Source organism: Hemiscyllium ocellatum, chromosome 2, assembly GCF_020745735.1.
Source record: "Hemiscyllium ocellatum isolate sHemOce1 chromosome 2, sHemOce1.pat.X.cur, whole genome shotgun sequence".
NCBI lineage: Eukaryota > Metazoa > Chordata > Chondrichthyes > Orectolobiformes > Hemiscylliidae > Hemiscyllium > Hemiscyllium ocellatum.
Window position 1 is genome coordinate 40,153,897 of NC_083402.1, and position 16,555 is coordinate 40,170,451.

Sequence of the window (16,555 nt, forward strand, 5' to 3'; positions counted from 1 at the left end):
ACAATGCAGCCCGGGGGGTAGAGGCACATCACTCTCATTTCATCCTTGGAATTTGGGTTTTTTTGTCTATATTGGATGCAAGGTAGTGTGGAATATTTCTGCTCAGTTGATATTACGTTTGTGTAGCGGGACTGATGACATTTTCTAAAACTTTACTGATTTTTTTTTAGATTAGACTGCTGCAGCTGTAATTGGCTGGATGGCTTTGTTCTGCCAGTTATGTAAAGACAAAACTGGAAAACTTTCCACATTGCCAAGTAGATGCCAGTTCTTTAGCTGCATTGGAACAGATTGGCTGAAGGGACAGCTAATTTTTATCATAAGATCTTCTCGAGACCAATAGCTTTTGTTATATCCAATGTGCTCGGCCATTTCCTGATATCACATGATTTTATTGAATTTGCTGAAGATTGGTTCCTATAATGATGATCTCCTCAGCACTTTTGGCTGAAGATGACAGAAAGTAATATAAACCTGGACTTTTGCATTCATATGCTGTGCTCCACCATCATTAATGACTGTGATGTTCATGGTGCCTCAATCTCCAGTTAGTTGATTAATTGCCCACCAGCATTCACAACTAGACGTTGTTGGACTTTGATCTGACTCATTGTTGTGGAATTTCTTAGTCTGTCTTTTTCATATTTCTTCCACTGTTTAGTATGTATGTAGCCTTATATTGTATCTTCACCCAGTTAGGATCTCATTTTTAAGAAGCTAGATGCTGCTTCTGATATATTAAATGAGGTTTGATGGTTATGGTAAAAGGAGAATGTGCTAAAAAACACTACAAATTGTTATGAAATACATTTCTGCTGCTGATGGCCAAGCCTCTCATGAACAGCCAGCTTTCAGCAGATAGATTTGTTCTTAATCTATCTGAATTGTTAAGTAAATGTATTAAGGAATAGCACACCCTGTTCCGCTCAAACCAGCAAAGAGTACAGTGACTGGTTGGAATCTCACTTCTCCTCACCCACGTTAATGATTATTGTTTGGTAATCACATATACTATTTAAGAATGTGCATCAACATCTGACAAATTGATCTTTCTTTTGTACCTGTATCAATTAATGCCTGATCCACTTCATCCAGCAATAAACCTGCTTGATCTCCCAGAGTGCTAACGTACTGATAAAAAAGAAAAAAAAATTAGCTGTTTAAACAAATATGGCAAAGCTAAAGCCTGAAACTGAAATCCAGCTATCTTTAGGGTTAAATGGGTTAATAAAGATAATCTCATGGTTAATAGCATCATAAAGCAATGCCACATTCATTCTTGGCACAACATACACGATATTTTCATTCTGCTGAAACTTTGAGCATACAACACTATAAAACTAAATTCAACCTCACATATCATAATATTAAAGCTTCATTTAATCAAAATTTATATCCTTGATACTCTTTTTAAAAATTACAAACAATTAGAATCAACTAGCTACATTGTCCCATAAAAGTATCTGGTAATTAAAACTTAATTTAAATCACAATTTATACCCTTAAACCACCATGCTCTTAAAACTTTCACAGGTTCCAATATAAGTTTAAGGACAACCAGAAGATCAGTTTCTAAAAAAAATCCAAGCCAAAGTGTAAAAACATGGATCAATTGAGTAGCCATTAACAAAATATTGTGAAATATAGAGAAATAAAATGAAGCTTAAATTATCCTAAATAAAGTTGAGAAACAAGAACTGTGGCCCCAAGCATGACTTGAATTCATGCTAGATGCATCTGCATAAACAGAAATTATTTTATTCACAGAGCATCTGACCTTTAGCAAATTTTCATGCATTAGATTCAATATCAAGAGGCTTGCTAAACTGTGGGCAACGTGCGTTTAAAATTTCATAATGGGTCCATCCAATTCAGGTTTCTCTCTTTTATTCCTTCACTTTCCTCTGTAAATTACATCCAACAATTAAATACTCCATTTGAAAGAAAATTAAGTCCACAGCTACACAACAGAGTACTTGAAGAAATGTTGACACTATACCAGTCCTGAATTTTCACCCTTTAAATCTTGTTTCCATTATATCTTATCATAACGGATCTCCAGTTAGAGGTCAAACTGGACTAATGCCTCAGTATATTAAGTTATGCACTTCAGAATGTCTCAGCTTGGTCAGATCTGCAAGTGCATTATTATGTTCAGTTAAAGCTTTCAGAACAGTGCATTACACAAACTGTGCATTCAAAGTTTCTAAGTATCCAATGCCACTATTCTCTTAACTCAGTTTGAATATGAAAGCCTTTTAAAAGCTAATTCCGATGATTAATTACAAGTAGCAGTTCAGGCACACAAGTCAGTTATGGGTGCAACTGATAAGGTCTCAAAGAAGCTTTGTAAAGAACTCACAGCTTTGCCAATTCATGAAGCACTACAATGTGTAACTTGTAAATGTTATTGGTTTGATCTATTGAAGGGATATACAATGTTTTAAATCAATCTCCTTATAATAATTAACAAAAGAATAAATGATACAATAAGCTTCATAAATACTTTTAAAGTAGTCCAGAGAGGAAGTAATGAGCATACTTTAACTTTTTTTCTTCATCCCAAAAGTCCACTGTGTACTCTTAGGAGTTTTTGGTGCCACTGGTTGAAACAAAAATACAGTGGAAGGAGAAGATCAGGAGGAAATTAAAGGGTGGGGTGGGGGACAGATTCTAGTCCAGATTTTTTTTTATTCGGCTATTTTGAAATACCTGTGCTACCTTAGAATAATAGTCTCCATCTGGATATTTTACATCATATTTAAGGTAATGCAATAAGTAAAACAGCTATTCACCAATTGACTTCAATACCACACAAACAATACAGCCCAAAAGCAAGCCATTCGGGCCATTATGCTTGCATTGACGTAAAACACAAACATATCTGAAGGAATTTATATGAAGTATCAGTAAGTATATAAAGGTTTTCTTTCTGCCTAACAGATATCAGTAACAGCTCAGAGAAATGAATTGTTACAGTTAAACCTAATTAGAGGGATAGTTAAAGCTTCCATTACCTCAACACAGGTCTCCTTCTCTGTGCTTCCCATCGACTGACCAGATTCATTGGTAAATGGTTCACAGCAAAGATCTAGATGAAAGAGAAAACCATTGTTATGACCAAGATGGGAGCATTGTACTGTCCTTCTCTGGTTCCATTACACTATGGGTCACAACATAAATTTAATTGTTTTATCCTGTTCCCAATATGGTCAACCATATGCTTTCTCTATATTAGACTTAAAATAAAAAAGAGCCATCAACCAAGTTTCTTTAATAAATGCAAAATCATTTACTTAAACAATAAAAACAATTCAATGAGGATGTAAAACTTGTTCACATACTTGGCCAATCTTTGTAAAATCTAGCCACCAGGGTCAGTTTTGGAGACTTTCATGTATGGTTTTTCTTCATAAGTTCCAGTAACTTATCTTCACCGCTCACCTCAATCTCAACAGTGATATAAGATAAAAGGATAATGATGTGGACATTTTATATTCAAAGGTGTGAAGTGAACAGCGCCTGCATCTTATGCAGGCTATGAGACCTTGGAAGGTGATTGCGAATTTTGGAACTAAGGTGAATTTATACACTTGCCTGATATTACCTGTGTTTTACAGACATTAGTAGGATTAATTTAGAATTTTGAATAATGCGATCAAGATTGTCTTGACTTCAGTCAAGACAGTTTGTCAATGTATGACGCTCACATGTAGACTTATGCTACTACAGATGTTATCTAAAACTATTGGGGATATGGAGGAATGTAGAATTGGGGTCAAAACCAGATCAGCCATGATCTTGTTGAATGACAGTGCAAATTCAAACAGCGGAGTGGCCTATGCTTAATTGTATGTTTGTACGTTATTAACTTGGACTGCGACAGTATCTGTTTAATGCTAATGCCCTTGAAAGGCCTTAATAGCTCACATGCTGAGTCTGCTCCCTCAGTGGAATTAAAGACATTTTCTCCACCCATTTCAGGTGTGAGTGGCAGCCATTTTTCTTTTTGATGTACATTTGCAAATTGGATGAAGATGGAAGAGGTTGCAGGCTTAGCCTCTCAATCTAGGTGAACCCTCCAAAGCTCATGATTCCTTTGCCTTGCCCTCCTGTCATATCTATCAGATTTCATCTTCCCCATGTACCCACCCAACTTTCATTTAACTGTTCATATTCCCAATTTAGTCTAAGTGTTTGGTTTAGTTATGGCAAGTATACTTACGCACTCCCACTAATTACTGTCAATGATCTCACCCCAAAACCACAGTGACCCTTAACCTACCATGTCCATTGTCTCCAACTTATATGATGCAGTTCATCCCCTTGCAATTATTATTCCCATTCCAGCATGCTACTCCAATCCCCAGAATTAACCTTCACAACAACCCCACCACAGCACTGATCTTCAGACCTCTGACTGATTACTGTGCAATTCCTTAACTGATCTACCACTAATCCTGGACTGGTTACAATGGACCTGCAGTATAGACTGTGGCCCACTCCACATTGTCTTCACTCGGGACTACTCTCTTTGGGCTTTCAGACTTCAGGCCATCTGGTTGTGCAGTATCTTGCCACATAAGCTGTTGGAAAAAGCTGGTGTGAAATTGATATAACATGGTGCTGCACAAAAACAGTCTGTCCCCTCGATTGATTATTAATAGCAAAAACGACAGGCTGGCTGGTTTTGTGTCTGCACCTCAAGAAGTGACGGACATACTGTGAGGCTGTCAGTTCTGTGATGAGCAAGACAGTGAAGTTGAGGGCATCCAAGTAGGCGCAAAGTGAGTGGGTGCTAGGAAAGCAAGGTCAGAAGTCCTATAATGCACTCTGGTCTGATTGATAAGCTGGCAAAGCAATCTGGCAGCAGTGTTACAATGCAAGATGTCAGTGTGCTTCAAAATGCAGTACTGAAGTGATAAAGTGTATTCTAAGCATTTTGGAACTGTGCCATGAGGTGGAGCTGGTGTGTATCCAATACAACGGATGAAGGGTTTTTAGCAATCGCTGCCCAAAGAGTGTGCCTGAGATGTTGGGACTGCTGACCAAGATGGAGGCTCAAAGGAGCAATGGACGAGCTGGAGTCAGCAGGTACCGGCTCAAGACTTAAATGTTTGGAATTGCCGCTGTGTAGTTTCTCTATGCTACATGGGAAAATATCAAACTGCACATAAATGAAGCAAGAATAGTAACAATGAAATATAAGAGCATGCAAATAGGCCTCTACCAGCTGACATTGCAAACTCACGACCACGAGCACCTATAAGAACAAGGACGACAGATAAATAGGAAGATGATTCCTCTTCAACAATCCTGACTTGTAAATATATGCAGTATCGCTGGATCAAAATCCTACAATTCCATTCCTAACAGGACGTACATGCAATGGGGAGATGGTGGTGAGTTGATAGCGTCACTGGACTAGTAATCCAGTAACCCAGGCTAAACCCAAGCAGATGGTGCAATTTGAATGCAATTAAATAAAATTTGTAATCAAAAATGCTCACTTAATGATGGTATATACCTACTGTCAGTTCTCTGATGTCCTTCAGGGAAGAGTCTGGCTCACATGTGACTCCAGACCCAAAGCAACTTGGTTACTCTTAATCATCCTCTGGGCAAATATAGATGGGTAATAAATTATATCCCATGATATAGTTTAGCACAACCTTCTCAAGAACAAGTAGGGATAACCAATGAATGCTAAGTTAGCCTACAATACCAACATACATGAGGGAATAAAAAGAAAATGATTCTGGTCTTGCTGTTAAAATCTTGAGCAGAACATCAGACTTTTTACTTGAAGATGAAAATCATCCTTTTCTGATCTCACATTGGCCCACGTTTTTCAGAATTTGTGAAGGTTCCACCCTTAGTTGTAATTTGAAAATATATATATTCACCTTTCTGAATAACCCAAAACACACCATACACTGGATAATGTAGGGAAAAACTTCCTCCCTGCAGACATCTATCTATTTAGGGAAAAGAACATATCCAATAAGTATTAAGTAATAAGCAAAAAAAGATAAGGATTGAGATGTTCAGATGGTTGTTGTTCTGACATTTTAATGAGCATTTATAAATATCACCAAATGCAAACAGATATCTTCAGATGAACCCCTGTACTCACCTGACAGCAATATTGAAGGCCTGAAGCCATGCTCAACCAGCCCTAAGCTCTGGACCCAGAGTCAATTTTAGTGATTTGTTCACTGCCACCCTTTGCCTTCCAGGCTGCTCTTCTCAAAATACATGCCAGTAGCCACTAGTGAACTTGTCTTTATCAAATGCAGGTGAGAAACAACCTGTGGCTGGAGGAGCTGATCATCACAGATTATCTTGTGATCCAAATGGGGTTGACCTTTGTGCAATTCATCATAAAAGGGCTAGTACCATCCATGTCCGGACCACCTCAATGAGGTAATCAGCCCAGTTGTTAACATCATGTGCACTCTTTCTCCAGGGCCCTAGTGGTGCAAGAGGGGGCCCATGTCTCGCCTTTGGAATATTAGTTTACCTATACATAACAGATCCTAGTTGTCCCAGTTGATGACGATATTTAGAACTCTATATCAGATTAATCTTGTTTCAGGAATGTTTCCACTTCCAGACAGCCTGGAAGTCCTGTACTCAGAAGACTAATGAGATAACTGAGTCTCTCTAGTTTGGGAGGCAAGTCTACAAAGAATCATGCACCTTCTAGAATTTCAGAAATATGCAGTTCCTCCCAGCACACCAAGGTGTAATCTCAAAAATGCACTTGAGCTGCAACTACAGAAATCAACTTTTCCAGCAAGTGCTGCTAGTGAATCTCGATTTTCTTGATTTACTAAGAATATTAGAAATACTTACAAGAGTGAGTTATTTAGCCAATCTAGCCTGTTTCTTCATTATAGAAGATTTTGGCTGATCTTCCACTTCAACTTCCTACAATATCCATATTTCGACTGATTCCCTTCATCTCCACAAATCCATCAGCCCTTGACTTAAATACAGTCAATGACTGAACATCCACAGCTCTCTTAGATATAAAATTTCAAATTTTCACAATGCTTTGAGAGAAGAACTTCCTCTTCATCTCAGCCTTAAAAATCTGACCCTTTACATTGACACTAGGTCTCTAATTCTAGAAAAGAGGAAAATATCCTTACAACCATCGAACCCAATTTAGACGTGTGGTTTTTCAAATAAATCACCTGTTCATGCTTTCAAATTCAGGAGAATACAGCTATAAATTTGCCAAATTTTTGTGTGGTTTCAGAACTAAAAGATTTACCATTGATAAAGATCCTATGCAGCTCAATAGTCACCAGAGAAATGCCACGAACAAAGCAGGTAGCTGAAAATTGCCTTCATTGAACTCACCAAGTGACTCAACCATGTAAACAGAGATAGCCTTTTAAGTTGCTGGAGAAAAGTGATTGTCCACCGAAGCTGCTCGCTATGATCTCTTATTTCCATTACGTCATGATAGGAAAGGTCAGTTAAGATGGATAAAAAATTGGAACCTTTTGAGATCTTCAGTGTGGTCAAAGAACATTTGCATGTTCTCTCCATTCTATGTGGGTTTCCTCTGGGTGCTCCGGTTCCCATCCACAATCTAAAGATGTGCAGGTTTGGTGGATTGGCCATGCTAAATTGCCGATAGCATCCAAGGAAAGTTGAGGTAGCCATGGGAAATGAAGGGTTGCAGGGATATGTAAGGTATTCTCTTCGGAGGGCCAGTGTGAACTTGATAGGCTAAATGGCCTGCTTCAACACTAAGAATTCTATGAATTCTAGGGTTGTGTTCAGACACTGGCACAGCTCGTCATAGACTTCTCTTTGCTGCTATCATGTGTCTTCAGATCATTTGCTAAGGGTATCTATATGCCAGAACTGATGGAGAGTTTCTTAGTTTAATGTCTTCATCTGCAACCAATGAACTGCCATGCCAGAGTGTGGTTCCTGAACTACACCAGGCGATACTTTATACAGAGGAGACAGTGAGGTCTGCAGATGTTGGAAGTCAGAGTTGAGAGTGTGTTGCTGGAAACGCACAGCAGGTCAGGCAGCATCCAAGGAGCAGGAAAATCTATGGAGCCCTTCATCAGGAATACTTTCGATACTCTATACAGAGTTAACCGCCATAGGTCAAATCAATTTTCTTATGGAGTGGAAGGCTGTCTTATTTTAAATTCAATATAGCTATATTCTTCTCAATCTCTCCTCAGAATAATTACGGAAATGTGGGTTTTGTTCTATGAATGTACATTGCACTCTCTGTCAGGCTGTTGTCATGTACTCCTGTGTAGACCTATACAAATGCAATAAGACTTTTTTATTCTTACAGTCTAATCCCTTTATCTGTTCAACTAACAGAAAATAAAGACAAAAATTGCTGCAGAAACTCAGAAGGCTTGGCAGCATCTGTGGATGAAAAGTGGAGTCAATGTTTTGGGTCCAGTGACCTTTCTTCAGTTCTCTGCCTAACTTGCTGAGTTTCCCCAGCTATGTCTGCTCTTTCTCAGCAAATGACAGTCCAGATTGTGTATCAACCACCTGTGAGAAAATGAGGATGGCAGATGCTGGAGAAATAAGAGTCGAAAAGTGTAGCACTGGAAAAGCACGGTAAGTCAGGCAGCATCCGAGGAGCAGGAAAGTCGACTTTTCGGACATAAGCCCTTCATGCTTGTCCAGCGCCACACTTTTTGACTCAATCAATTCCCTGTGTTAACAGATTAGTGCCTTAAGCAACATTGCTCATTCGTCTTGGGTCCACCATAGACCAAAATGTTACTGGAAATTGGAAGATGCAAAGGATTCACTCTGGCTATGTTAACATTACCTTTCCTATCTCCAGGAGGCTGGCATGGGATCTATTATCCAATTAAGTGGGCAAGGCTGTCATGTTTCCCACAGCAACCGGCTAGATTAAATTCCAGCCATTGTGCCAGATTCCTGCAATGCATTCAAGAAATTTAGAGCCAATGAGTCACAGATTTGATATGGAATCACAAGTCTAGAAATCAGTTTTATACCATCATAATTGGAATCAGCCATGATAAATTCTCATTTTTAACTCATTTGAAATTACAGAAATGTCACAAGTCAATATTGTCTGGATCACAAGGAGTTACAGAGTGAAATGTGAAAAAAAAACTTTGTCAAAACCGGTCAGTCAGATTTGGAAATGGATAATTGAGAACACACAGTTGAAAAACTTGGTTGACCCTGTCTCCAGTCAGATTAATTGGATCACTATTAAGCTAAGAACAGTAAAAAGCATGAAATAGGAAAAGCAATCCATGGTGTACTCATTGGGTTTTCAAGGTACACTCAAATGAATATTCGGTCCAAAATTTTTAAAAATTGTGTATTATTTATTAAGTGTCTAAAATGAGATCTCTCAATGTCCATTACTAGGAGGCTTAAAAGAGTTTAAATAGATAGACAACTTCTCACCAGGTCCTAAATTCATCAGGACTTTTTGAGCCTAGTTTGAAAATGGATCTGGAAGGTAGTTGGAAATGTTTTATGCACTATTTTTATCATAACTTCATTGAGCTGTCAGCACTGTAAAAAACCAGCCCTGAAATATTTTATTGTTTTGCAAGATAATAAAGCAATCAACATTTCAAAATATGTTAGCACATTTCACAATACTATGAATCTATTCCAAAAGAGGGACAAAGAATTTTTTGGCACACAATCGATCATGAAGAATAGCTAAAGCATTTATAAATAAAATCCTAAGAAAGCAACTCAGTTCAGTTTAGACAAAAGGCAGAACTATCTATATATATCATCACAACGCATAATGAGTGCAGTGAGCAGCCAGCCTGATTGTTGCTATGGTTGATATTCATGAGAATAAGACAATATTACTTCAATAACATGTAAAAACTGGTTCACAATGCATGAATTAGAGAAACAACTCACTATACTTTTCTGAACATAGATTGTTTAAATAAATCCAAATGAGTAGAGCCCTCTGTTCATACATTGGTTACGCAGACACTTAGACAAACATTCATACAGAGAGCCACTAGACACATGGGAAAGCTTTCACATAAAATATTAAACGTGACATAACCATGGGACTCACAACGAAACACTGTGACATTAATCCAATTAATAATCTCAAGCTAGCTGGAATCAGAAACTCTCTTATCAATTAAGTACAATTGATAAAACCAAGATATTCAGCCTCTTACACTGTAAATAATCCAACTAATAATCCAACTAAAAATCACAATTTACGATGTAGTTAAATATATTGGAATTTTTATTCAATTATAGAATTCACCGAAGACAAAATCTTCAGGCAAGGAACCAGGCAAGTTTGTTTTTAAGTAGATCTCAAATTTTATAGAAACTGTAATGCTACATCAATAAAAGGCAAGATGTTTTAGAATGGTGAGTGTTCCTGCCCTGTCAAATAAAGAGTTGGCAGAAAATATATCCCTGCCCATTACAGCAGCTCCAACAAACATATAACACTTAGGAGCATGAATTGGCAATAGAGTAGAACATGCACCCCTCACTCAGGAAAGTCTCACCTCAGCTTCCAGCCAATCTAATCAGCTCACAGCTCTAAAGCAGAGGACAGGACTGGAACTACTATTATTTTCGAGATTCTAAGTCCCAGAGTCTAATAGCTGATTAGTGCAGGAAGTGGAGTTTGGGGTGGTAAAGGCCTTTATTGGGTGGGGAAAGGATCTGGATGGAGAGGCCATGGGGTGAGGGAACACCATCAGGATAGACCTCGATGGGTCTGACATGGATATGGGACTCTTGAAAGAGGTTTCCTGCTAGAGGACTAAATAAATTGTCCTAACTAAAAATCAAAAGAATTGTGAATGCTGTAAATCAGAAACAAAAACAGAAGTTGGAAAAACTCAGCATGTCTGTTAGCATCTGTGAAGAGACATCAGAATTAACGTTTCAGGTCCAGTTCTGAGGAAGGGTCACTGTACCTGAAATGTTAATTCTGATTTCTCTTCACAGATGCTGCCTGACCTGCTGAGTAAACTGTCCTGCTGGGCTAAGCTCTGCTCCTGAACCCTTCCAGCTATCCTCAATGCAGACACCAAGTGGAAAGGAGACCTCAGGTCACCAATTTAAGGCCTGAATTGATGCAAGGTTTGGCACAATTATCAATAGATTGAACACAGATGGTGCCATATGAGCAACATTTCTGTTTTCCCTGGCTGTTTTTAATAGGCTGAAACGTTTCAGGCCATTCTTTCGGGATCTACCTCATCAAACCTCTTCTGAAACTTACAATGTTTCAATCGGATCACTTCTAATTCTTCTAAACTCCAATGAATACGGTACAAATTCCTCAATCTGTTCTAAACCCATTTATACCAGGAATCAACTGACTGAAATTTCTCTGAATTCTCCACATTTCTACATACAGAGATGCAGTTGGATGTTTATATTCTTATACAAGGAAACCAAAAAGGTAAGCAAGATTCTAGGTGCAGTCTCACCAACACCCTGGATATTTGTAACAAAATTTCCATGCTTACATATTCCAGCCGTCCATTATAATAAAGGCTGTAACATAATTTGTTCTCCTAATTATTTGCTGTAGCAGCATGCTTTTATACACAAGGACACCCAGATCTCTGTTTCCTACAATGATCATAACCTTCCTTTTCCTGCCAAAGTGGATAATCTCATATTTTCCCACATCATTCATTTTGTCAAATTTTTGCCCACTCACTTCAACTATCTACATTTCTTATCAGAAACCTTGCATCTTCTTTACAACTTGGTTTTCTGTCTATCTCTGTATCGTCAGAAAACAATACACTCAGTCCCTTCATCCAAGTCATCAATGTAAATACAATGCTTTAACACTCATCTCTGTGACAGCATACAAGTTACAGTTAGTCAATTTAAAAATGACCCATTTATCTTGGCTCTTGAGCTTGCCAAATGTCTATCCAAGCTAATTAAACTTGTTTAGAGTCATAGTCATACAGCATGAAATCAGACCCTTCGGCCCAACTAGTCCACACTGACCATGTTCCCAAGCTAAAATAGTTCCACCTGGGTCATATCCTTCCAAACTTTCCCTATTCATGTCTTTAAGCAAAGGTCTATTAAATGTTGCAACTGCACTTGCATCCATCACTTTTCAAGCAGTATATTCCAAATACTAAACACTCTCTCTATAAAAGATTGTCCCTCATCTTCTTTTTAAATCTTTCTGCTCTCACTTAAAAAACCTAGTTTTGAACTCCCTCACCTTAGGGAAACATCCTTTGCTACTGACCTTATAAAATGATGATGGGCATAGATAAAGTGACCCCTAAACCACCTATGCTCCAGTGAAAAATGTCCCAGACTACCCGATCTATTTTTACAACTCAAACCCTCCATTCCTGACAATGTCCTGGGAAATGTTTTCTGAACACTCTCCAATTTCATAATATCCTTCCAATAACAGGGTGACTAGAATTAGACATAGTTCAGAAGAGGGTTCACCAACATCCTGTACAGCCTCAACATGATGTCCCAACTTTTATACTCAAAGGTCTGAGCTATGAAGGTGAAATAACTGTACAGAGACCAGATACCACCACCAAGCCACTCTTTATTTACTAATGCACAGTACACTGGCTATGACCAGTCAGCACTGAGTCAGTCCTCATCTGAGGAGAATCTAATCTCCTGGTTTTATTGGGCAGCCAAGGCTTTCCTGATTGGGATTGTTAACCTGGGCCAATCAAGAACCTGGTCCTAATCATTACCTCCCAGCCACGCTAAGTTCAGGGATGCAGGCCAGGTCTTTTCCTTGGAGCTCCTCTCGCAACGTTTTTGCCCCAGATCCAGTTCCTCTGACTTGGACTTGGGCACAGACAGTGTGTACCAGAATGGGGCCCATCTCTTGTATATGGAACATATCGGGAGAGTTTCCTGATCTTCTTCCGGTGGCAATGGTATTGAGGCTGTATTCATCTCAGAGTCTGAGGTTTCCTCCACACTAGATGGAGAGGGAGCACCTGCAGTTTCCAACAGGCCTTTCAAGGGGCCGGTATGGTTTGCTTCTGCCCAGTTTGCAAGGTAACAGCTTTCAGGTAATCCATTTGTATGTTCAGGACTGTATTAGCTACTGGAACTTTGTGAGTGACGGGACCTGACCTCGCGTCAACCTCACCTCATACCCATTCAGGGCCATTTCCATAATTCCGTCACTAAACTGTAACCCCTGAATTAAAATGTTTCTCTCATTTAGAGGAGGCATTTTTCCAGCATTGGCATTGCTGCTGCCATTTCATCTTCCCCCACCAGGTCTGGAAATATCAGGTTAGCCTGGTGCAGAGTTGTCCCCCCATCAGCAACTTTGCTGGAGCTATCCCTGTTGCATGTAGGGTGGTCCTATAATCGAACAGGAACCATGACAGTTTGGTATCAATTGATGCTATAGGCTGCTTCTTTAAGTCAGCCTTCAACATTTGGACCACTCTTTCCGCTAGACCATTGCATGATGGATGGTATGGAGCTGTACTTATGTGCCAAATGCCATTAGACTTCAGGAAATATTTGAATTCCCTGCTGGTAAATGACGTCCCATTGTCAATGACCAATATTTCTAGGAGTCCATGTATTGTGAATGATGCTTGCAGCTTCTCCGTCCTCATCCTCAAGTTTGCTGAATGAACATTATGCACGTCCAACCACTATGAATGGGCATCCGCAATGACCAAGAACATTGAGCCCACGAAAGGACTGGAATAGTCAACATGCAATCAAGTCCAGGGTTAACCCAGCATTCCCAGAATGAAGGGGCACTGCTGATGGAAATTTCTGCCCTTGTTGGCACTCTGGGCACTGCCCCACCAATGCAGCTATGTCAGCATCCAACACTGGCCAACTGACATAGGTTCTTGCCAGCATTTTCATCTTGGAAACCCCTGGATAACCCTGGTGGAGTTCAGCCAGTATCTGGCGGTGACCTTTACTTGGGACAATTGCCCTTGCTCCCCACAGTAATATGCCATCCTCTGCGATGATCTGGTCTTGCCGGGTCCAGAAAAGTTTCAATTCTAGTTGCAATGGCCCTTAAACACCTGGTGGTAATGGGGGAAACAAAAGGGCCATTACCACCAGGTGTTTCAGTTTTTCTAGGACAAGACCTTTTTGTGTCCACAGTCGAATATTGTCTGAGGTGACTGGAAGGGTGTCCAGAAAGCTTAAAACCCAAAACGGACTCTTCCTGGGAGGCACCACCGATGGAGTATCTGTCATAGGGAGGCGGCTCAAGGCATTCACATTAGTCACTTGGGTTCCTGGGTGGTGTTCCAACTTGCACTTGTATGCACTGAGAATAAGGACCCAACACTGAATTCCACCAGAAGCAATAGGCGGCACCACCTTGTCTTCCTTCAACAGCCTTAGCAGGGGTTTGTGATCAGGCTATGACAAATTCCCATCCATAAAAGGTACTGTAGAACTTCCTCACATCAAAGACGACCACTAAACCTTCCTTCTCTGGCTGGTCATACTTACATTCGGCATGAGACTGGGAAGCGTATGCTATCAAGCGTTCCTCTGCATTAGGCCAAAGGTGAGCCAACACTACCCCTATAGTGTATGTGGAGGCATCACATGTCAGTACTACCTCTCGCTTTGGATCATAGTGGGCCAACATCTTACATGACAATAGCTGCTTTTTCACTTACCTAGAGGCTATTTCTTGAATTTGAGACCATTTCCAAGGCTAACCATTTTCTCAACAGCAGGTGTAAAGGTGCTAAGATGGAGGCCAATGTATGAATTTTCTGTAATGATTCCAAGGAAAGAACTAAGTTCCAGTACAGACATGGGAGCCAGGGCTCCTCTGATCGCCCTCACTTTTCTTTCAATGGGTGTTGTTGACTCTGAGTCAACACAACCCAGTTTTGTTGACTCTGTAACTCAAAAGGGTCACTTGGTTTGCCTGGAACACATACTTTCCCCCCCAAAGGCATATGCCTACCTGGAGGAAATGTTTTAGCGCTTTATGCAAGTTCTCCAAGTGCTCTTTATTTGTCTTCCCTGTTGTTATTAGTATGTCATCCAGAGAAATAGCAAACTGGAGTAACCCTTGTAAAATGTTCTCCATGGCCAGCTGGAAAAAAGCGCAAGCTGATGATACCCCAAATGGCAGTCTTGTATATTGATATACAGTGGAAACTCGATTATCCGAATGTGTTGGGCGGGTACTATTGCTTTCGGATAATCATTTATTCGGAAATTCGATTAAATGCTTTTCCTCTGGGGCTCGGAGTTTTAATGTCTGCTCCCCGTTCAGGAGACTGCAGCAACACACAGCACGTGAGACCCCGCCCCCAATACTGCCCCTCTCTCACTCCCCCAAGTCCAACACTGCCCCCTCCCCCCAGCACAAAGAGCACGAGACCCCACCCCCAACACAGACACCCCCTCCATTGCCCACCCCGGTCCACCCCCGGCCCCTCTCCAGGCACCCAGACTGCACACCAACAACAAGACTGCTGCAGCTGCAGCTGCCTTTATGGGGTAAGTCTCCAAATAGCGCACAGACACAGACACAGCCACGCACAACTTTTTACTGCAAATTTTTGACAGGTTCCATGTTTGCCCTGTACAGGACAATATTGGAGACATTATTCATGGGAAGAGGTGGGTGACCCCTCTGTAGAACTCCAGGGAAACTGTGGGGAGAGAGAGAGAGAGAGAGAGGGCAGGAGTTCAGTCATTTGGAGACGGTGCCTGTTTAATCACTGTAAACAAAAGACGCGATCAGTGCTGGAAACACATCTTTGATGTAATGTTTCTATCGGGACCTTGAAATCTCCTTCGGATAATCCGATTTTTGGATAATTGGTATTCGGCTAATCGAGTTTCCTCTGTAAACCCTTATAGGTATTAACTGTAGCATACTTCTGAGACTCCTCATCCAGTTGCAAATGCAGGTAGGCATAGCTCATGTCCAACTTTGTGAAGGACTGGCCCCTGCCAACTTTGTGTGCATCCTCTATGCCTGGCATCCTCTATGCCAGTTATGAGAAGCAGTTCACTGTTTGCTTAAAATCCCCACAAAGGCAAGCTGAGCTATCACAATCGGTACAACCAGTGCTGACCATTCTGCAAACTGCACAGACTTCTTGATTCCTTCACTCTCCAGCCACCTGATTTCCACCTGATTTCAGAGGCAAGTGGCAGCCGGCAGGCCTTTCAAAATATTGGAAATGCATCTAGTCAACACGTAAAGTGATTTTGGCCCCTTTGATAGTCCCAAAGCCTTCTTGAAAAACTCCTGGGTATTTCACTAGGACTTAACTGAGGCAACCATTTTCCAATCGAAAAATGTTGAGCCAATCTAGTTGAATGTTTCTCAACCAATTTCGCCAAAATAGATTTAGGCCTGAGCCTTTTGCCACCATCAGCGGAAACTGCACCAACTGCTTCTCATAGGAGACTGGAACCAGAGTTGTACCCTTACTTTGCATTGGTTCCCCAGTGAACATTCTCAGTCTAGCTAAGGTCTTGTGCAAACTTACCAAAGTTTCTTGTTAAAGATGGATTCTGC

The 16,555-nt window shown here is 40.4% G+C and overlaps 1 protein-coding gene across 7 annotated transcripts in view; it reads right to left on the minus strand.

Annotated features, from left to right (window-relative positions):
- Nucleotides 1-16,555, minus strand: part of arhgef28a (Rho guanine nucleotide exchange factor (GEF) 28a) — a 447,370-nt gene that overhangs the window by 268,388 nt on the left and 162,427 nt on the right. For all 7 annotated transcript variants that reach the window (XM_060836132.1, XM_060836104.1, XM_060836122.1 and 4 more), the window contains 2 exons: nucleotides 3,018-3,091; nucleotides 1,062-1,131 (listed from right to left, as the gene is read on the minus strand). In XM_060836132.1, the coding sequence (XP_060692115.1) occupies nucleotides 1,062-1,131; nucleotides 3,018-3,091 (144 nt within the window). The remainder of the gene's footprint in view (nucleotides 1-1,061; nucleotides 1,132-3,017; nucleotides 3,092-16,555) is intronic.